Source organism: Symphalangus syndactylus, chromosome 3 (genome assembly GCF_028878055.3).
Source record: "Symphalangus syndactylus isolate Jambi chromosome 3, NHGRI_mSymSyn1-v2.1_pri, whole genome shotgun sequence".
Taxonomy (NCBI): Eukaryota; Metazoa; Chordata; class Mammalia; order Primates; family Hylobatidae; genus Symphalangus; species Symphalangus syndactylus.
In genome coordinates this window covers 94,410,372-94,432,881 of record NC_072425.2, presented here as the reverse complement: position 1 = coordinate 94,432,881, position 22,510 = coordinate 94,410,372, and the positions used below count along the sequence as shown (strand labels likewise).

Sequence of the window (22,510 nt, the reverse complement as noted above, 5' to 3'; positions counted from 1 at the left end):
GTTCAAGCAATTATTCTGCCTCGGCCTCCAAAGTAGCTGGGACTACAGGCGTGCACCACCACACCCAACTAATTTTTGTATTTTTAGTGGAAATGAGGTTTCACCATGTTGGCCAGGCTGGTCACAAACTCCTGACCTCAGGTGATCTGCTTGCCTCTGCCTCCCAAAGTGTTGGGATTACAGACATGAGCTGCTGTGCCAGGCCTAGACTTTGTTTATTTATCAAAATAACTCAAAAGTAAACAGAAAATTTCTATAAACTATTTAGTGCGTTTTACGGCCTATTTTTTTTATCTCACATGCAGTCTTTCAAAAATGTGATTTTAGGTTTTTTTTTCTTCCTTTTATTCTAATGTGATAGATTTTAAGAGAACTGAATCTTCTTCACTTTCAAAAAAATCAGTATCTTCTTAAGATCATATTCCCCTTAGAGTGAGAACTGATTTTTATGGATGTTAGGAGAAGTGAAACAATTGTAAGAATGAAACGCTATTCAGGAATATACAGGGCTCTTTGGCTAACATTGTCATCTCTACAGCTCGCATATCATTTCTGTCAATGGAGATCCAAGTATGATGCCTGATATTAAACAGTATGCAAGTGGCCTATAGGGTTTCATACAATTTACAGTACAGGAAAACATAAAGTGGGTATTTTTCTAGACTAAAGGCTGTTGTTTTCAGTTTTTATTTTTTACTTATTAATCTGTGTATTAACTCTTAATTGAAAAAAGCAAGACAAGCAAATGATAAAAATAATTTTTAAAAAATACTTAATACTCCTCCCACTCCAGAAGCAGTCATGGTGTCCAATTTGTCTTTCTCTGCAGAAAGCATTTGTCTTTCTCTCCAGAAGCAGTCATGGTGTCCAATCTCTTGGCTCTCCATCCTGAATCATTCTACTATTTGTAAACAAACTATTCTATGTTGTATATAATAAACGAATGTAACTGCACAGTTGAGAAATATTTCAGAAATGTTTTCGCAGTTAATAATACTATTTAAAATTCCAAGATCCAAACCATGAATTTCAGAAGATGTGTTCTTGCCTCCCATGCAGCTCAACTGTAGGAACCCACATATAGTAAAGTATTTTGAAAAGCGTAAAGTGTAACACAAGGGAGAGGTTCTAAGCATTGCTTTTGAAGTGGAAATGAAGCCACTTGGAGGTTCTTAGCAAACAGGAATAAGTCTCACCAGTGGCTTTTCTCCACTCTTGCTTTACTTCATGAAATGGAACTCAAGCCCTAGCTCATGGCCCTCTGACGGACATAGGAAGAGGTGAAAGTGACTGAGGCACTATTTTTCTGTATCCAAACTAATACCTGACCCAACACATGGCGTGACCTGGAGCAGAGCTGCTATAAAATGTAATTCTCCCTTAACCCCTCCATGTAAATCATCAGAAAGCTTCCCTCCACTGATTTAAACAAATTTGGTCTTTGACCTCTAGAGTTAGAACTGGCCCCACATCTCTTTCAGATGGTTGTGGTATTGAGTGTTTGATGTGTTAAGTATCATAAAACACAATACTATTTCATGATAGATCTTCAAATAATGCTACATACGTCCAAAGTCATGGTAACAGTCTCTTTATTCCAAGTAAATCGGTAGCATAAAATACTGCAGGTTAATGGAATAATGCACTTCGTTGTATCAAGATTTCACATATAATGCAGCTGTGATTTGTAGTGTTGTTCAACCAGTTGCAACACCTGTCAACATGCTTCCTCTAGTAACTTCAAAAGGCTTCCAGTAAATACCAAATGTTTAAAAGAGTGCTTGTGTGTATAGGTAAGAATTTTTCTAGGTCTGTGATTTTTGGTATTTTAGCAATAGGATTGGTACAAATGTTCATAAACCAATCAGCTGCTTAATAATCTATCTGCAAACATTCAAATCTGACAGTTTGAAATGCCACGGAAGACTCTAAAATTACATTTCTTCAGTTTTTTGGGAAAAAAATAACAATATACTGAACAATTTTAAATAAAATTTAATCTCTGTAGTTAGAGAAAGTTTTCCAACCAAAAATTATCTTCATAATTTCTATACAATTTTTAAGGATGTTTCAGAGTTTCAACAGATTATAGATATATTTATATATACACTATACATATGTTTATCTCTCTAAATTGAAATGAATTTCAACATCTCTTGGTAAATAATGTTTAATAAACTGTAATACAGGAAGATATTGTATTGAATATAGTATTAAAATGTTTTGGTACTTAATAGTTCAAAAAATTGTTTTATTTAATTGAGACCAACTGGCCTCATTGCTTCTTATAAACTTTGCAATATATATTCAGTAAAAAGGAATAAAAATGAACAGATGTTTCTCCTTAAAAAAGGCAGACAAAGATTTTTCTTACACAATAAATCATCTGCTAGTGGATTTCCAGGACATTGCTTCAGGCTGTTTAGGTATAAAACTTACAAAGATTAAAAAAAAAGTTTTACCTCTGTATGGATCCAAAATTGGTAAAGAAGATTGAACTGAAGATGAACAGCATATACTGAAGGGGGTATGAAGAGGGCCAGGGGAGAGTAGAAAATCTGAAAGAAAGAATTAAAAAAAAATTAATTTGCATATATGAATTCTCAATGCTTTGTTAATGGTTCAGTATTCTGAATGCATATTTCTTCAGCAAATATATCTCATTCTATACACTGTATATTTTATTGCCATGTTTACTTTGCAACATTAATTTTCCTCACGGTGATAAAGTTACAGACATGTTGGAGCTAAGGCCATTGGACTTCGATTTTGCATTTAATATTGTCTAGTTAAAATATTATATGTTGTGTGTTATTTCCTTACTTTTAAAAAGGTTGGATGTGTTTTCTGGAATTAAAGGGATTTTTTATGTACACACAAATACTCTCTTTATGTTAAAAAATGTAGGAATGGATGACTTTATACCTTTGACAGCTCCCAAATTCTGTATTATTACTTGGCATTTTCAATAATAATGTGAAATTATAATAAAAGAAATTAATTTCATATAAGGAGAGGACAGCATATACTTTTCCTTTTAACTTTGTTTTTGTATGATTGATTGATGGCATCATATCTCTTAATTTTTTCAAGGTTATTAGGAAGGAGATATGATATGGTTCCATGGTGAAAACAAATTTTAAAGGTCCATATTACCTAATAAACAGAAACGCCTCCTCCTTAGAAAGACAACTTATGATTAAACCACAGAACTGGTTAGAATTAACTAATGAGCATGATCTGCTTGTTCTGCTAATGACTTTGATCCCCAAGAGTGGTCAAAGTCATTAGCAGTGGAAAGAAACATCTTATTAAATGAGAGACTAAATAACCAAATAAGAATAAAATAAAAATAACCAAATAAGAATAAAAGGAATCCCCAAGAGTGGTCAAAGTCATTAGCAGTGGAAAGAAACATTTTATTAAATGAGAGACTAGATAAACCAATAAGAATAAAATGAATCTGACTTTCACTTTACATTTCTAATTTTATAGAGTTTATACTTCTGAAAGACTGGATGTTTTAAAAACATTTCTTCTGAGTATTATAATTTTATTTTAAAATTATTTTATGACTTTTGTTCTCAGTTATGCAAAATGTAATTTCAAGGATGTTTAGCAATGATTATGCATGTAAAACTCGTCTAGTTCTTGTTTTGAAACTTTTCATAAAAATTTCAACTGTCATCATAAGTAGAATTTTTTTAACATAAATGTGTTATTAAGCAATGGACTAGATTAGTGAGCAAAAGAATACTGGGCTCTCATTCAAGAGATCAATTTTTAGTCCATGGTTCCACTAGAGACGCTCTCCGTGATACTCACTAAGTTCTTAAGCTTCTCTAGGCTTCAGGTTCCTGAAATTAGTGGTGGGGGGGAAAACCATTTAAAATATAGTCATCCTTTTTGTTCCAAAAGATCTGTGATACTATGATTTGATTGTTTCATAATATATTAAAACAATTATCTCCCAATAGGTTAATAGCAAAATACTTGCAAAACATATATGGCCTATGATATAAGTCCTCTAAGTTGAGGAGTGTTTTGGAATCTCCTCTTTGAGAGGTGAGAAAAACATGAAACAACTTTATTTTGGATGCTTAATAAGTACTTCTGTTTGGAAAGACTATGCATAGCAGATGAATATTTATAGTTCATTATAATTTCCCAAAGTGTGGAGAAGTAGTCCCTTGAAATAATAACAGCTATTATGGAAAAAGTGGTTATAAGATCAGATAAGTCGTGAAGTGGTAAACTAAACAACTGAAGTTTCTTTAACACAGGTCTTTTAAGAGCTTTTACCATGCTAATGTGAATCACAAGTCTATTAGCACACAGAATACTTTCTTGATGAGTTTTCCATAGGATTAGATTTTCTGAAAACTCATTTTATGAAACAGTGTGCTAAATCTTACATATTGGTAATATAATGAGGAACTGACCAATGGAAAAATAAGCTCACTATGAATTCCAAAATACCATATTTCTAACAAAAAAATATAGGTGAGGAAATAATTCACATGAATCACATGAGTGATAATTTCTTATGATTAATACAGTTCTAGAAAAAGAATCTAATGACCCAATCAAAGCTCTAATTTTTACGATTGAAAGCAGCTTAGTAAATGTGGTCCAGGTAGGAGAATTCTCACTTTTCTTCTCTACCTCCAAACTTTGCATTTCTGAATCCTATCTAACGTATAAAACCAATTTAAAGGCCACTTCCATTATAAATCTTTATATGGCACTAACTTGACTGAAGAAATTTCTCCGTCCTCAAACTCAGAGTAACTTGGTAGCTGGATTAGGGACATGATATCCTTTACCAAATACATCCATATCTACCATGCATTCAAACCCATGTCATTCTGACTCTGAGTTTCTTTAGCTTTAAATTACACTGTCTACCCTAGGTTATTTTATTGTCTTGTAGAAGTCATATATAATAAGGCTATAATGGAGAAAAAAAACCCAGACCTATGTGTTTGAGGAAAGAATGAGTACAAGCCTGAAGGCGATCTAAGGCTAACAGACAGCAGATGAGTGGATTTTATTCTCTTACTAAGTGAACGTGGCCAGCAGGGGTTGTGTGAGACAGTATCATGAAGCAAGAAACAACATGGCATTTAGGGGGAGCTAAACATATTTGCTATTGTAGAAGGTGTTGGAGAGTAGTGTGGCTAGAAATCAGGTTGGACCATGGGATTTCTTGACAGACCTCAGGGAATCCATGAATCCCCTGATGCCACTATAACAACGTGTGAGCCTGTGTGCGTGGCAGAGTCTGCATTTTTCTCAAGAAACAATTGATAGCCTTCATCAGCGAGTCTTCGATAAGTCTGTGCCTGGCCACAGCCAACACAGAAAAAGAATTTAGACAGTGGCTAAACCAGAGAAGGGAGTCATTTCAAGAAGATTGGGCATAAGGAAACAATTCACATCTTTTTAAGCATGTAAGAAATAGAAAATATAAAAATATGTTTGGAACTCATTTCAATAGCCCAGAGAAAAGTGATGCATATTTAATCACAGCAGTAGCCATGGGGATGGAGAGATAAAGTACATGCAACAGATTTAAGGATTTGGCAACTGTTAAACATAGGAGTTGAGAGGTATGTAGCAGTGTCAGAAGACACCCAGATTTCTGGCTTGTCTGTTGGTGATATTGTTCACCAAGATGGTGAACAGGAGGAAGAATAGGTTGTAAAGTTCAACTTGGGAAATGTCATGTTGGGGTCTATGAGGTGTATGTCCAGGAGGCTATTGAGTAAGATTTTGGAAATGTCTGACTGGAATTACATCTCAGGGAATCAGGAAGTCTCTTGGTTGAACTTGTTGATATGGGTGTCATGCAAATATCAATTTTATTTAGCTTACAGGTGTGTCCACCGTGGGAAGATAGCCAAAGATGCAACTCTATGAGAAGTCAGAAAGAGTTGCAGTAAATGAGGCTGAAACAGGACAGTCTCAGAGGTGGGAGAGATCTGGTACCTAGCATCATCAGAGATGATGAGAAATTTTTAAGAGACAGAGAGAAGACTCCCAGTTAGTGTACAAGTGAGACAGGAACTGAAAAAAAAGAAGTGAGATGGAATTTGCAGGTATGAATCAGCAGAACAGTAGGCCTAGAATGCAGTCCTCAAGTTCACAAACCCACGTTAGTAAGTTTAAGAATCAGCCAGAGGAGGTTACAAAATGAAAAGAGGGATTACCTCTATGTTTCTCTGATAACAAAAAAGGAGATAGCTGGATGTATTCCTTCAATAAAACAATGGATGAGGGAGGAGATATTACCTGTTTATTTTTTTTTAATGTGAGAGATCGTACTATATTTATGGCTTATTCAGAAGGATCCAGTTGAAAGGAAGAGAGAAAATGCCAAGAGTATTTGATAGGACAAAGTCCAAGAGAAAAAAACAGTAAGGTAAGAGCAATGTCACCAACCTAAGGATTAGACCAACTGAAGAGAGGTGAACATTTTCTATAAAACTAGAGGTAAGAATGCATGTTCACTTGTGAGTTCATGAGTTTTAATTGAAGATGTATGAACAGGGAAGACCAGAGAAGGAAAACTGAGAAAAAAAAAAAAACCTCACATTTCTCTTTGAAGTTTTAAATATGTTGAAGAGGCAGCAGTGGGGAAGAGATCTTGAGGAGACAGTGAAATTCTAAAGAGTTTCCCAAGTAGGAGAAAATAGGGCAGTCTCATGTTCATGGCTTGGTACGCAGTGTTTAGGGGTCAGCTGGATCTGAATCCATTCATGGAGGGGCACCAAATTGCCAACCTGGTACAAGAGGAAGCCCACAGCACTCAGCAATCTGGATGTGAGAGTGAAGAAGGTAGATGACTAGATTTACTCATGGCCTGAAGATTTCAAGGCACAGGATTTCAGCAGAGGATGCAGACTGTGCTTCACAGAGTCATGGAAATTAGGCTTCTTAGTTTGGACAAGGCAAGTAAAGTGAGGAGGCAATGACAAACAGAAAATGTAGGAGGTGAGAGAGTAAAGTACTCCATGAGTAAGCTGCTAAGCAAATGGCTAAACAGTAATTGTAAAACTACTTTTAAATAAATGAAAAACAAAAAAACTTTTGAACTCTAGAATTCATGTCTACTTTAATAGTTCAAAAATATTTCATTAACATTACTAATGTACATATTTCTAGGATTTTCATTTATTTTTATAACATTACTTTAGAGAAGAAGCAATTTAAAAAAATGTTCATCTGAATTCAGAAACTAGAGATTGAAGAATCAAATAGCAGGTGCCACATTCCTTAAGTCTATGATTAGTAATGACACAGATCAAAATTACCTGATTATAGATAGACAGTATTGATCTCTGTCCTTAAGACATATCTACTTAGATTTATGTTTGAAATAAGAGTTTGTGTTTCTATTTAGAAAGTCATTATCTTTAAGTAACCTATGCCTATCTTTCTGGTCTCATTTCTATGCACTTAACCATTTCCTTTTTATCCCATTCCACCATTTTATACATCCTATATCTAGCCACAGTCATGCTGTTATGAGTTGAATTGATTTTCACTAACATGATATGGGAGACCCTGGCACCCAGTACCTCAGAATGTGTCCTTAATTGGAAATACCATCTTTATAGAGGTAATCAAGTTAAAATGAGTTAATTAGGTGGGCCCTAATCCAGGAGGGCTTGTCTTTTTATATAAAGGGAAAATTTAGACACAGAGACAGACATGCACACAGCAAGAATGGCACATGAAGACAAAGGCAGAGATCTCAGTGATGCATCTTCAAGCAAAGGAATACCAAAGCTGCAAACCACCAGTATTTAGGTGGGGGGCATGGAACTGAGTCTCCCTCATAGCCCTTAAAAGGAACTAACCCTGCTGCCATCTTGATGTCAGGCTTCCAGCTTTCAGGACTGTAAGATAATAAATTTCTGTTGTTCTAAGCCACCTAGCTCTGGGTACTTTGTTACAGCAGCCCCAGGAAATTAATACACATGCCATACATTTTTCTTGTTATTCTTAAAATTTATTATATTTTTCTAAATTTTGTGTTTTTACAGATGTTGTCCTTCTACATAATATTCTATCTACAACCTCTTCCATTGCAAAATTTCATTCATTACAGATTTGCTTCAAGCTTTATTTCTTCTATGAAGCTTCCCTTGACCCACAGCGGTTCTCAGTGCAAACACTTCTCTCTAAAACCTTCAAAATTTGTGGCAATGGCTGTTCACTTACATGACTCCCTCCAAGCAAAACCATCACCTTGAGAATACAAGCTCACTTCTTACTTATCTTTATATCCCCAATCTCTGCCACCATGATTGGCCCTGCTAGTCAAAAGTACATGTGGAAAAAAAATGGGTGATGCACTATCATAATAAGAACAATGACACATAAAGGAGGTTACATTTTTAGCCACTTGTATATTTTAAATATGTGGCAATAAGACAATGCAACTTTAGAGAGAACTCAATTTGCTTCCTCTTGTTTATCCTTCATTAGGAGGACTATAAATGACTATCAAATCTCTGTAAAGAAAAACACTGAAAATCAGAGAATAATTTTATTTTTTACCAAATTTCAAAATGACTTTGAATATTTCTGTAAGCTACAGAATAATTAATTCCATTTTCCTGACGCATGCTAGCATTAGTCTTTGATACTAGTAATGATTCAAACTATCCAAGAGCCTCATTTCTTTAATGGACATAAACTTTGTCTTATTAGTCATCTTTAAATGCTGGTTGAGGGTGAAGAAGGAATGCCTTGGAGTTCCAAGGCAAAGTTCTGAGAGAAGTTTTGTTTCTTTACTTCATGGGGGCTTAATGCATGCTTTCCTTTTGTGACAAAGAGTTATGAGAATTTATCCCCAGTGCATTCAAATGCATTACATCAAAGTTGTTAGTTTCTTATATCTTTATTTGTTCACATTTGTCTTTATATAAATCCAACTCCCACATATTGAAAAACAGTCTTTGCTTATGTAGTTTGGCAGGGAGTACAATGTAATAAAAAGATCTGAGATTTCACTAAGGTTTCTCTGCAGTCTTATATGTAATATAAAAATAATATCACACATAAGAATCATACTTGATATGTTTCAGAGAATTTCCACACTCATAAATTAAAGTGATCTACAAAATAACCATATGCGAAGGCAGAGTAAATATTAAAAGGTCTATTTCATATGCAAAATCACTGAGACTCAAACATTAGTTGATCGGTTTAAATTAGCAAAGTGAGTAAACAACTAAGCTAGCGTGGGACTCAGTTTTCTTTATTTCTAGTCAATTGCTATTTACTGTTTCCTAAATATAAATGAATATATTTTTAAATTATTATGCACAAATATAATAAGATCATCATTGATTTATATATTCTCTATATGATAATGTAATAATGGTTTTAATGAGATTTTCATAATTTGATGTTATAATTGTATTTCTTTTTTTCTTTTTTTTTTTTTTGAGAAAGAGGGTCTTGCTCTGTCACCCAGGATGGAGTGCAGTAGAGCCACCATGAATAACTGTAGCCTCAACTTCCAGGGACCAAGTGATCCTCACATCTCACTCAGCCTCCTGAGTAGCTGGGACTACAGGCATGCACCACCACACCTGACTAATTTATTTTACTTTTGTAGAGACAGCATCTTGTGATATTGCCCAGGCTGGTCTTGAACTCCTGGGCTCAAGCAATCTGCCTGCCTCAGCCTCCCAAAGTACTGGGATTACAGGCGTGAGCCATCACACCCAGCCCAATCGTATTTATTTTTTCTGATGGTGGGTAAAATTTACCCTTTTTAGGGTTGCTAATATGTTATAAACATTGCTAAATCTTATAAAATTAATTTCAATACCAACCTAGAGAACACAGCAATTTTAAAGGTGGAAAGACATGACAGAGCTAAAAAATTCACTCACTCTAGTAATTTAAATTAAGTGCATTTGTCATTAATTTATTATGCTTTTGAGAGAAATACTAAATTCTTTGAAAGCAGTTAGCTCACTATTTTCTGTTCAATACTAGCTTTATAGATAAAACAAATATGTTCAAATATATTTTATTGCAAAAGGTAAATAAATTATATACCCTATACTGTAATTTTTGGAATGCCTATTAAATAAAAATATTTAAATGAATGACAGATTTAAATTATTTTGCATATTGTACCTTTTATTAGTTTCACATTGGCCTGACCCTAGTTAATTTAGCAAAAATATTTCCATCGCCAAATTTATTTTGACAACTATAACACTTTTTATTTCATTCATTTATGTAACATACATTTATTAACCACTAATTCTGTAGTAGACACTTATATATACTAGGTATACAGCAGTGAAAAATAGACTAATTTCTTTGAAAGTTTATAGGCCAGCATAAATAACAATAATGAAAAGTGTTAATTACTACAATAGATAAATATAAGAGTTTTATGGAACCAAAAAACAAACAAACAAAAACCAAAATCTTCCCTGGGCGTGGTGGCTCATGCTTGTAATCCCACCACTTTGGGGGGTTGAGGCAGGCGGATCACTTGAGGCCAGGAGTTGAAGTCCAGCCTGGGCAACATGGCGAAACCCTGTCTATACAAAATACATGAAAATTAGCTAGGCACGGTGGTGCTCACCTGTAATCTCAGCTACTCGGGAGGCAGAGACAAAAGAATCACTTGAATCCAGGAGGTGGAGGTTGCAGTGAGCTGAGATGCACCACTGCATTCCAGCCTGGACGACAGAGTGACACTTTGTCAAAAAAAAAAAATTTTTTTTTGGAAGGATAGAACCATCAGAGGTAAAGGGAAAATAATTTTCCAGACAGAGGTAATGGCATGTGCAAAGAAATAGCAATGCATTATGGCATGGTAGATTGAGAGAAGTGAAAATCGTTAAATTGGAGATGGGATGAAAATGGGGTGTGTGGAAGATGAAACTAGAGAGACGAAACCAAGTTTTGACTAGCTCTGCATGTGATAAGGAGTCTATTATATTCCTTTCTCTAAGCTATAGGCAGATTTAGCTTCATTCGAATGGTGGTCTGAAAAGGAAACAGTGGGTGTTGGGTTGAGGGATAAAGAATGAAAAAATGAAATCCAATTAAAAGTAATATTGGCTGATACATTTATTGCTCTTTATAATACTCTAGGATTCCCAGGAAACAATGTCTATTGTTGATGGCTCATTCTAATATTTTTTCTATAGCAGATATATAATGTATAGTGGCTCTGAGTATAAGCACGTACACATGCACATGTAGCTGTGTTTTTTAATAAACTATTTTATAATAGTTTAATATTTTCAGAAGTGTTGCAATAATAATAACTCTCTTAAAGTGTCGTCCTGTATCCTTTACTTGGTTTCCTCTATTGCTAACACATTGTTATGCTGCATTTGCCACAACTAAGAAACCCACAGTTACATTAGTATTAATCAAATTCCACACTTTATTTAGATTTCACTAGTTGGGATTTTGTATGTTTAATCCCTAATGTTCTTTTTCTGTTTTAGAGTTCCATCCAGATGAAGTATTTTCTTTTTCACGCACTTTAGTGGCTTTGCTATGAATATAAAATTTCAGCATTCAAGTGCTTTATCTATAATGTCAGAAGAAAATGAAGTTATAATCCTGATACTGTTATATTTTATATGACATCCATGAATTTAAACAAATTTTATTATTATTATTATTATTTTATTATTAGCAAATTGGATAGAGTATTGTTCTTAAGACATGATAGTAAGATGTATAATCAAAGATTGAAGTGGCATGCAAAACCATATATTACAGTGTATATGCAGTAAAGACGTCTCACTTAAAATGGCACTCTATTAATAGCCCTCCTTTTTGGTGAGTAATATTAAGTTTAAAATTGGCTTAAAATGCAAATAATATTGTTAGAAATTCTAGAAAGTTGAATTCTTATGTGTAACTTCTTCAAAAGTTCTGCTGTTCTAATTTTCGTAGTAATAAGGAAGAAATATACTTAATTTCACATTTCAATGTGAAATGAGCTTAATTTCACATTTCATTTCACAAATTAATTTTCTTTTCAAAGATGTGGCCCATTTATTATTTGTCCTAAAATACATTGTTACCTTGGTAACTGCCAAATTATAGGCCTTATGTAACAATGTTGGTGAGGAAAATCTTAACAAATGACTAAACAAAAATGAAGAGACCTGAAGTGTGCTTTATAATTTTGATGTCTAGAAAGTCCTCTTAGAAGCCTTTAACCATCACAGGCCCTTAAAACATCTCTCCTAACTTCCAAGGGACCTAGAAATGCTAGGTAAGAATCCAAGCTGATTTACAATCCCTATGTCTCATTTCCCACCATGTGAGTTCCCACATTCCCCTTCCAAAAATATTTAGCAGCTTGTCATGCATTCTCAATGTTCGTTTCCTTATTCAGCACATTCCCTAACAACATGGCATGAGTTTGTAAAGATTATTCTGGCAATAAAACAAGTGTGAGCCTCATTTTACATAGATTTTTGCTGCTTTGTTACTTTGTATGCATTGACTTAATAAAGAAAAGGACACAAGAGAAACCAAGACAGAGATTACAATAAACTGGACTCAAGCTCCAAATTGGCATTGTTCAATACTGATGTTGTGGGCTTCTTTAAGATTCGTATTTATAGCTTTGAAAATAGATGACTTAAATATGTCATCTCCAAGATTTCTTCTAGTTCTGAAGTCAATGATGCTCTGATAATTTTTCCCTTTGATAATTCCTCAGGTAATTAATTAACTAACTGCATTGATTTCCCCAGAGCAACTTCAAATGCAGCTACTTCCTTTCTTGGAGGCTTTCTCTCTGAAAATGCAACTACTGGAGATTTCAGTTGTCCTTAATAAAAGAGAAATATGTAAGTCAGAAGAGAGTAAAGATTTTGGAGGCTGTAATTTTCATCAGCCATATATCCAGCCTATATATTTGGCCTTTTGAAAAGGCTGTATTAATGCAGCAATTTTTTGAGAAGGGAGGATGAACAGTACACATTTCCTCCATCACATTCCCTGTTTTTCCCCCCATTGACTGCTATGAAGCCTTAGTCCAGTCTTGAACTATGCAGCTGTAAAATAGGCAGTGATTTTGTTTGTATTTAATCATCCAGAGTTCCAGCATAAGCTGTAGGTTATTAATATATACATATTTCCTTTCCACATATATTGCTTAGAAGTGTTTCTTGAATAGTGCCTTCCCTACCCAAATTCACATGTTGAAATCTGAGCCCTAACACCCATTAAATGTGACCTTATTTGGAAGTAGGGTTGTTGTAGAAATAATTAGTTAAGATTATTAACTTAACTAATGGTCATGCTGGAGTATGGCGAGTCCCTAAACCAATATGCCTGGTATCCTCCTAAAAAGGACATGTGGACAAAGAAACAGGAAGAACGCCATGTGAAAATAAGAATTATGTTGTCACAAGCCCAGAAAGAACCAGAAACTAAGAGAGAGAACCAGAAAAGATCCTTTCCTAGTGCCTTTATAGGAGCATTGCCCTGGCAATACCTTGATTTTGACTTGACTTGTGGCCTCCAGAACAGTGAGATAATAAATTTCTGTGTTTTTAAGCTACACATTTAGTAGTATCTTCTTATGGCAGCTCTAGAAAAAGAATACAAATGTCATCACAGGTGTATGGTGTGGGAGTTTGAGGGTGAATTCCTGTTAAGATCCATTCCAGGAAATGTATTAGTACCATCCCTGGCTTATAGATTTGTTTTGCCTATGCTGCTGTTTGGGTTAGCACACATGCCAGTGTATTTTTCTACGGCTTATAGAACATCTGGTTTCAAGTACTTAGCTTTATTATTTACTAGCTGTGTAATTAATCTCACTGATCTTCAGTTCCCTGAGAATGATAATACTTGATCTAGAGAACCATAGGCTTATTTATGAGGATCAGAAAAGATAACATAAGTGAAAAACAATATGGAGGCACGTAGAAGAGCATTTAGAGTGCGGAGATTAAGATCAGGGGTCCTGGAACCAGACTGCAGGAGTTCAAGTTCTACTTTTTCCTTTATTAGTGGTGTGACTGAACTATAGACTCAGCTCTACTATTTTAAAATAAGAGCGATAATAATTTCTGTGTATGAAGGTTGTTGTAAAGATGAAGTAAGTCAACATATAAAGAGATTTTAGAAGAGTGACACATAGTACGTACTTATTAAATGGTATCTAACAAAGGTACCTTGCAAAGTATTTTGAACCATGGAAATGTTTGATCATTATAATTTATAGTTAATAAATAGCTTATTGATTTTACACATCAATATTAAGTATATATGATTACTGATTTTACACATCAGTTACTCTGACTTTCTAGCTCACTGTTCAACATACATTTCAGTATCACTTATTTTCATAACCAAGAAGAGCTAAGCAACGAAGATGACAAAAAAAAAGGGATGTTATCAAGTAGATCGGGGTTTCTCCATGAGTCAAAAGAACTCTACAAGTAGAGGTTATTTCTGGTATTCATTAACCTTGTCATTTCCTTGTGTGAGAATATTTTAGAGCCAAAAATTTTTGGATCATGATATTGATCTATTATGGTAACAAAAAGCAAAGCATTCAACTAGATTTTAGAGAATTTGTTGTTGTTGTTGTTGTTTTAAAAAAAAAACAACTGGTAAAAGTTTTTACTGAAATCCTTGTTTACATATATTTGAATGGAGATACCTTATCTATACATCACCCTCCTGGGTTATAATAAATTAAAAAATAGCCATTCACTTTCTCACATTGCCATATACTTTGAGTTTCTGGGTCAAATAAAATGCTTCTATTGAAAAACAGCATTTGCTTCATGTGCGTCTGGCCTTACAGAAGGAAAAGAAAGATTTTAGCATCTGGCTTTAGAAAGAAGAAAGAAGCATTTTAGTAAAACACCTTCTATTAGTTTTTTTTTTTTTTTTTTTTTTTTGAGGAAATAGAAATAGCTGAGACTTAAAAACAAATTAGATTACCATGTTTATTCCATTTCATACAACTTACCCAGGAAGTATATATCTGGAGGACAGACTGTCTCAGTGCTGTGGATAAGTTATAGTCTTCAGAACTGTGATGTGTTTGGTGTCCAGCCCACATAATATTAACTTCTGCAAAACACATAATTTGCAATGAGCCATGAGAATAAGAACAAAGCAACTTCCATTTTAAGTTATGCATGCTGCTCTCTTAAGTGAGGAAGAAAAATCTGGAACATCTCTGTAAAAGCTGGCCAATATAATTATAATTAAAATACGCTGCCTGAAATAATTTTTGGAACCAGAGACTGTATACATTGTAAATAAATAAAAATGAAAGCATAGCCAATAAATATGTCTAGTTTATATGTTATAATCAAATGCCTCCAACAAACTGACATTAATTCCAAAATTTATACTTTGCTAACATATTATAATATGACAGATTATAAAAGCTAGCTGGTAATGTTGTGACAATACACTCAATGGATAGTGATGATTTTTCAGCACGTGATAACATGTTTCCAACTAAAGAAAAATTGTCTGATGGGAGAAATTGGTATGGAAATTTTGGAATAAAATATTAATGAAGTTATTTCCTCATGGCTTTCTGAGAAGTCTCAAAATCTGTTGGAATAAGAAGCAAAGCATAGCATAGTAATATTTTGCACTAAGATCTCAGGTACTCTTTTATTTATAAAAAGATATTAGCTAACAGTTACCTATGGTTTTCCCATAGCTTACCAAAATACTAAACCATTTCTAAATTTTTCCACATAGTTTTATTTGTGTTCATAAAAAAAGAAAATGTTTGTTGTTTATTTTCATCAAGCACTGTACAGATTGCTCTCATACTGTCTTGGAATTCATACAGACTCCAAAGAAGAGTGGCTTTTTAAAAATTTATTACAACAAATATGACACTGCATTGATCCCCTAAGCAGTTGACACAGAATAGCCCAAGTCATTTTTTATTCTGCCCGTATTTTTAAAATTGTATTGCCATTTTTCATTTCCTAACAAAATTATAGATCAAAATGTCACATTATACTCTATTCAGTTTAAAAATATATGTTCTTAGCTAAAGTAACTTATGTTTAGTCTTTTGCTACAGATCCAGGAAATGGAATTAGCTATGTGAAATGTTCATCATATCCTTGCCAGTATAGGTTAGAAATTAAATCTTTTAGGCTTGGATGTATAGGAACTAAACAGTGAACCTAGAACTGGAAATATCAGGTTAATTGTCTTTGCAGTTGCCATATACTGACAGTTAAAATGCATGGTACATAGTAGAATAATTTTAGAAGTTTTTATGAAAATCATGGTCTATATATATATACATATATATGTATATATATTCTATCTGGGTAAATTTTGGCCATTGCTTTCAAAATGAAAGTTCTCTGAACAGTCTGTGTAGAGAATTACCAAACAAAATTGTTAAAGATAAAAGGTCTTGGTAAACAAATGATAGCTCATAGATACAAGAAGGACTTAATTCTGTATAATAAGGAATATTATAAACAGAATTATGGTTAGTCTTATTATGAACAGATAACAAATGCCATTTTTATTAAAGTCATATATTTTTCAGTGGAACACGTATTGTCATCAACCATCAGCAGATATGTAACTTAGATCCCAATTGGTTGGTGATTTAATTATTTTAATCATTTGTAGGAAAGATGTTGTATTTCTATGCTAGCAATTAAGGAAATTATTCTTACACAAAAGAGAACTACTTCACCATAATGACCTCTAAAAATATCGAGTCATAATCTTTGAAACAACATAGAACCAAATTATCTGGTTTATTGATAAGCCTAATGGCTGTACATAAGAAATATACAAAGACCCTTGTGGCACTTTATATCTTCAGATGTTAGGTGGACATTGAATAAGAGGTAATAAATTTGATGAATCCCCTAAAGTTTAAAATCCGCTTACAGATAGAGATCTTGAAGTAATCCAAATACCATTTTCCCTTTAGAACATACCCATTGCTGAACATTTTATAACTTATGACTTATAAACCTTCATTAAAAATCAATACATTGTCTAGTTTTTGACCTGTCAGGATTGGTTTTTAAAAAATTCATCCTGATGCATCCACAAAATGAGTTAACAAGAGGATGAGCTAATCAGATGAGGTTCTATTAGAGAGTCATAATATATATTGGGAGCCACTTCCTTGTACCCTCTACAGAAGCTAAACGGTGAAACAAAAAATCCACAAAGGTGGAGGTTAAAGATCTGTCTTTTTAGTTGTTTCAAAAGCATTTACTTCCTATCACAAACTGTGTGTAACACAAGCCTCATTCAATGAGGTACAGCTGTACAAACAGGGCACAGTAACAGGATCCTACTGACTCACCTCTGTCACTTTTCAGAATTAGTAAAAAAAAAAGAAGGAATACTGAATTTGTTTCAAAGTCTATATTCAGCTTATTGGAGGTAAATTATTTTCAAAAGTGGTTATAAAAATGCATTTTATGGAAAGTTATTCCAGTAGTTCTTTTGTGAACAAAATGAGAAAAACTTAACAGTGCATTTATATGATCATCTTCCTTAATACTGGGATTGATGAATTATCTGTTTTAAGAAACGAAAACAAATATTAAGGAGGAGAAAAAGATATTATTTAGAATAAGCTTCTCTCTGTGAAAGACTTCATATAATTATACATTCCGTTCAATAATATTTTTCTTTTTCTATAAGAAAATTATAGATTATATTAATATATGTATATATGCTATTATAATTTTTCAGTGATATAATTAGAAATGATTATGCTGCTTTCTAGTGCCAAATGTAATTCTGTATATTTTATTAATATATTGGCCAACACTTCCATTCATTTGGCCAGCATTTTATGTAATGTGTGTGTGTGGTCTGTATTGTATTTTTGAATTTCTTTTTCAATTTTTTTATGAAGATGTAAGTTACATACAACAAAACCCATCTTCTTTTAATGTTCGGCTGTATGAGTTTTTAACAAATGCAGCTGTTTAATGATTACTGCAATGTAGATACAGAACAATTTTATTACCCCAAAGAGTTTCCCCCACCTCCTTTTCGTGGTTGTGGTAGTCAGACTTCAAGATGGCTCCCTGCTTCAGATAATTCAAGTTCTGGACTTTGAACTGATAATGCAGTGGGATGAAACTTTTGGGAACAGGAAAGAAGTGAGTGTCTTTTGAATGTGGAAGAAATATGAATCACTGAGGTCCAGAGAGCTAACTAGGCAAGGCAGCCTCTAGAATGGCCACCAGTGATTCCTGTCCAACGGTATTCACGCCTTTTATAATCTCCTACCTTTGAGTGTGAGCTAGAGTTAGTGACTTTCTTCTAGTAAACAGAAATTTAGCAAAGATGATGGGATGTCACTTCTGATATTAGGTTTTAAGAAGACAGTAGATTGCTTGTGTCTTGGGTGTCCTCTCTTATACTCAAACACTCTCTAAGAAAAGCTGGCTGCCTTGTTATGAGCTCTCTTTGAAGAAATACATATGTCAGGAAAGTGGGCTAACCAGCCAGCAAGGAACTAAGCTCCTCAGTCCAAGCCCCATGAAGAACTGAATTCTGCCAACAACCATGTAAGAGAGTTTGGATGCAGATCCTTCTCCATTTGAGCATTCCAATGACACTGCAGTTTGCAAAGAGCTGAACCGACTAGCAGCAACCTCTTGAAAGAACTTAAGCCAGAGACATTCATCTAAACTATGCCCCAATTTCTAACCCACAGAAACTACGAGATAATAAACATTTCTTGTTTTAAGCTCCTAACTTGTTAAAAGCAATAGATAATTAATGCAGTGGTCAAAAACCCCTCACTCCCACCCCCACTCCATTCTCAGTCCCTAGCATCCAATGATTTGTTTTCTTTCCTTTTAGTTTTGCCTTTTTGAGTGTATCCTACCAATAACATCATACAGTATTTTTAGCCTTTTGAGTCTGTTGTCTTTTTTCATTTAGCATAATACATTAAAGATCCGTTCATTTTGCTGTTTTTATGAGTAGTTTTTTCCTTTTTATCATTAGTATTCCACTTGAATGACTATATCACGGTTTTGTTTTGTTTTTATCTATTCAGGAGTTGAAGAGCATTTCAGTTGTTTCCAGTTTTTGGCAGATAAAACTTCTATCAAGTAGTTATCATAGAGGTTTTCTGAGGACATGAGTTTTTATTTCATGTGGGTAAATACTTAGGCGTGAGATTATTGAGCTGTATGATATGCCTACGTTTACCTTGTTAAGAAACTATCAAATTGTTTTCCAAAGTGGCTGTGCCTTTTTTTTTTTTTTATTAGCACCAGCGGTGTGTGAGAGTTCAAGTTGCTCCACATCTCTGGCAGCATCAGACATCATTAATTTTATTTGTATTTATTTGACAGCCATTATAATAGGTATGCAGTGGTATCACGTTGAAATTTTAATTTACATCGCTGTAATGGCTAATGACAATGGCTCTATGTACCTAATCGCCATCTATGTATCTTCTTTTTGAAGTGTCTATTCAAAATTTGTGCCCATATTTTAAATGGGTTGTTTTCTTAAGTTTTGAGACATCTTTGTATCTTCTGCAGAAAAGTCCTTTATTAAATATGTGATTTACATTTATTTTCTTCCAGGCCGTAGCCTTTTTAAAAAATAGTGTCCTATAAAGAACAAAAGTTCTAATTTTCATGAAATCCAATTTATATTCCTGACAGTTTTATTTAGTTTTCTGGTGTATATAACAAAAAAAAAAGGTAATTTTGGAGAAATTTTTCAGAAAAATTAGAAATATCTAAATATCCAGAATCTAACCCTTCTACATATATTAAATATCTAAAAAGCACCTTAAAATATGTTCTCTCATATCTTGTCATCTATGAAATGGAGGGAAGTGATCCTTTATGTTAATTCAAGACATAAAGACAAGTCTACAAGAAATTTTCGCAGACATATAAGATAGGCATTTAATTCCCAATAGTGGGCAGGTCAAGAAGTCTTGGCATAACCTTGGAATGATGATGTTGGTTTCACTCATAATCTGGAAAACTCCCTAGTTATAAAGAAAGAAATATTATAGGCCTATTTGCAAAATGGTAATGATGCTTGACACCACTAAAAGCATATTGCTAGCGCTTTATGCAACATTTAGCATATTGTACAATGAATATAGAACAGAAGAGCTATGCCTTAGTCCATTTTGTTCTGCTATAACAGAATACCTGAGGCTGTGGAATTTGTAATAAACGGGAATTTATTTTTCACAGTTCCTGTGCAAGTCCAGGATCAAGGCACTGGTAGGTCAGAGTTCAGTTTCTGTGATTCGAAGATGGCATCACGAATGCTTATTCCTTCTAAGTGGAAGAACGCTGTATTTTCCCAAGGCAGAAAAGCAGAAGAGAGTGAACCCACTCGCAAAAACCCTTTTATAGGGGCATTAATCCATTCTTGAGGGTGGAGCTTTCATGACCTAAACACCTCCCGTTAGGCCCCACCTCCTAACATTGTTGCATTTGTGATTAAGTTTCTAAAACATGAATTCTGTAGGAGACAAATAGTCAAACAACAGTGAGCTGCATGGGTCTAGAATTGCTTAATCCAAACTTTTAATTTTGTAAAGAAAATAAAATTGAAAGGAATAATGAAAAAAAGAGTTTTATTAAAAAGGAGAACATGTTTTTCATTGTTCTCTTTCTCAACGGTGACTTATTTAATACACTCTCTCCTCTTTTGGATTTTGTTTTAATCCTTCAGAAGTGGAGGTGACTGGGTCCAAGTATTCTCTGGGACAATCATGGCACATCTTTGGTAATTTCCAATATGTAAAAGGCATTAAAGAGCTCAACACATGCTATTCAATGACAGTGCTAAATTTCTTGAATTGTAGAAACTGTCTTTAATAAGATATCTAAATATAAAATATTAAGTTTTTAAGTTTAGATTGAAAACAATTGTCCCTTTGAACTTGGAGATGCCCATATAAATGAATCCTTTAAAAGTTTGCTTTGTCTCGTCTTAATATCAAAGCATAGTTGATAAATAAATATAATAAATAAATTGAGCTAAGTAAATGAAATAAAATGAGTAACAGACTCAAGCTACCAAAGTCTAACTAAAAAATATAATAGCCCATGAATAACAATAAATATACACTAATTTCTTTCATTGAATGAACTAGAAATGTCATCAATTTTATCATCATAATGCATTCACTTCCTATAGCAGCAAATAAAGTTGGTGATGATAAAAATAAATGGCATTGCTAATTCATTCAGTAAGTAGAAACTTTTGTCTTATAATTTTTCTATTCTATCCGTGCTCACTTAATATCAGAACACAAATTATATCTAAAACTACCAAATTAATTAGAATAAAATTTGTAAGTTGTCTGGGCCTCTGTATTTTTGTTCCACACATTTTGTATATTTGTATATATCCATATGTTCAGCATCATAGAAACCAGGCTTCTGAAGGAGCAACAGAATTTTTTCCTTTTTTTTTTGAGACAGAGTCTCGGTCTGTCGCCCAGGCTGGAGTGCAGTGGTGTGACCTCCCCTCACTGCAAGCTCTGCCTCCAGGGTTCACCCCATTCTCCTGCCTCAGCCTCCCAAGTAGCTGGGACTACAGGTGCCCGCCACCATGCCCGGCTAATTTTTTGTTTTTGAATTTTTAGTAGAGACGGGGTTTCACCGTGTTAGCCAGGATGGTCTTGATCTCCTGACCTCGTGATCCGCCCGCCTCGGCCTCCCAAAGTGCTGAGATTACAGGCGTGAGCCACCGTGCCAGGATGCTTGGCCACATGTCGACATTAAATAATCTCTCTAGAAGAGTAAGCTCCATGAGTCTTTTGGAGTCACTTTAGGATGGCGCTAAAACTGTGGCAAACACTATACCGTCCCTTTATTCTATCCCATAATCACACTTTAACACAATTTTTTCTTTTTTATTCATGTTCAAATGGAAGCTTTTAAGTTCTAGTATGCAGAATTTTTAAAAAGATGTCTCCATTTGTGTGACAATATTCTCTCAAAATTTAAACAAAATAAGACGATAGATTTTTAGTACGAAGTAAAAAGTACCTTAAGAATTTATCATCTTTTCAACCTAAACTTTTGTTTTCATACAATCCAAAAGCAAGAACTAATGTAGTGCTTATTGTCATTTGAATAAAATACTTAAAAATCTAAATTATGTTGATAACAATATTATTAGTAATAATAATAAATATTAGTGATTATAAACACATAAGAGTAAGAATGCTTATCATGTAGGGAATATTTAGAACACTTTACAGGTATTAACTCATACATTTTCTAGAACTGAACTAGAAGGTAGATATTTATATAGTTTCCATTTTATAGATGAGGAAATGGAGATACAATAATATTTAATAACTTACATAAAGTAATGATTATTATTCATGCTACATATTAATACTTTTTTATTCATTACAGAGACTATATTTTCTAGCCGCTTACCACCTTGATAGGTTTATGGAACTGTTTCATAATAATGCAGTGTGAGTGATAATAAC

The 22,510-nt window shown here is 33.8% G+C and overlaps 1 protein-coding gene across 1 annotated transcript in view; it reads right to left on the bottom strand.

The window, feature by feature from the left end:
• Positions 1 to 22,510, bottom strand: part of AGMO (alkylglycerol monooxygenase) — a 347,698-nt gene that overhangs the window by 202,939 nt on the left and 122,249 nt on the right. Inside the window, exons 4-5 of the mRNA XM_055272539.1 lie at positions 15,008 to 15,111; positions 2,463 to 2,558 (exon numbers count right to left, since the gene is read on the bottom strand). Of these exons, the coding sequence (XP_055128514.1) occupies positions 2,463 to 2,558; positions 15,008 to 15,111 (200 nt within the window). The remainder of the gene's footprint in view (positions 1 to 2,462; positions 2,559 to 15,007; positions 15,112 to 22,510) is intronic.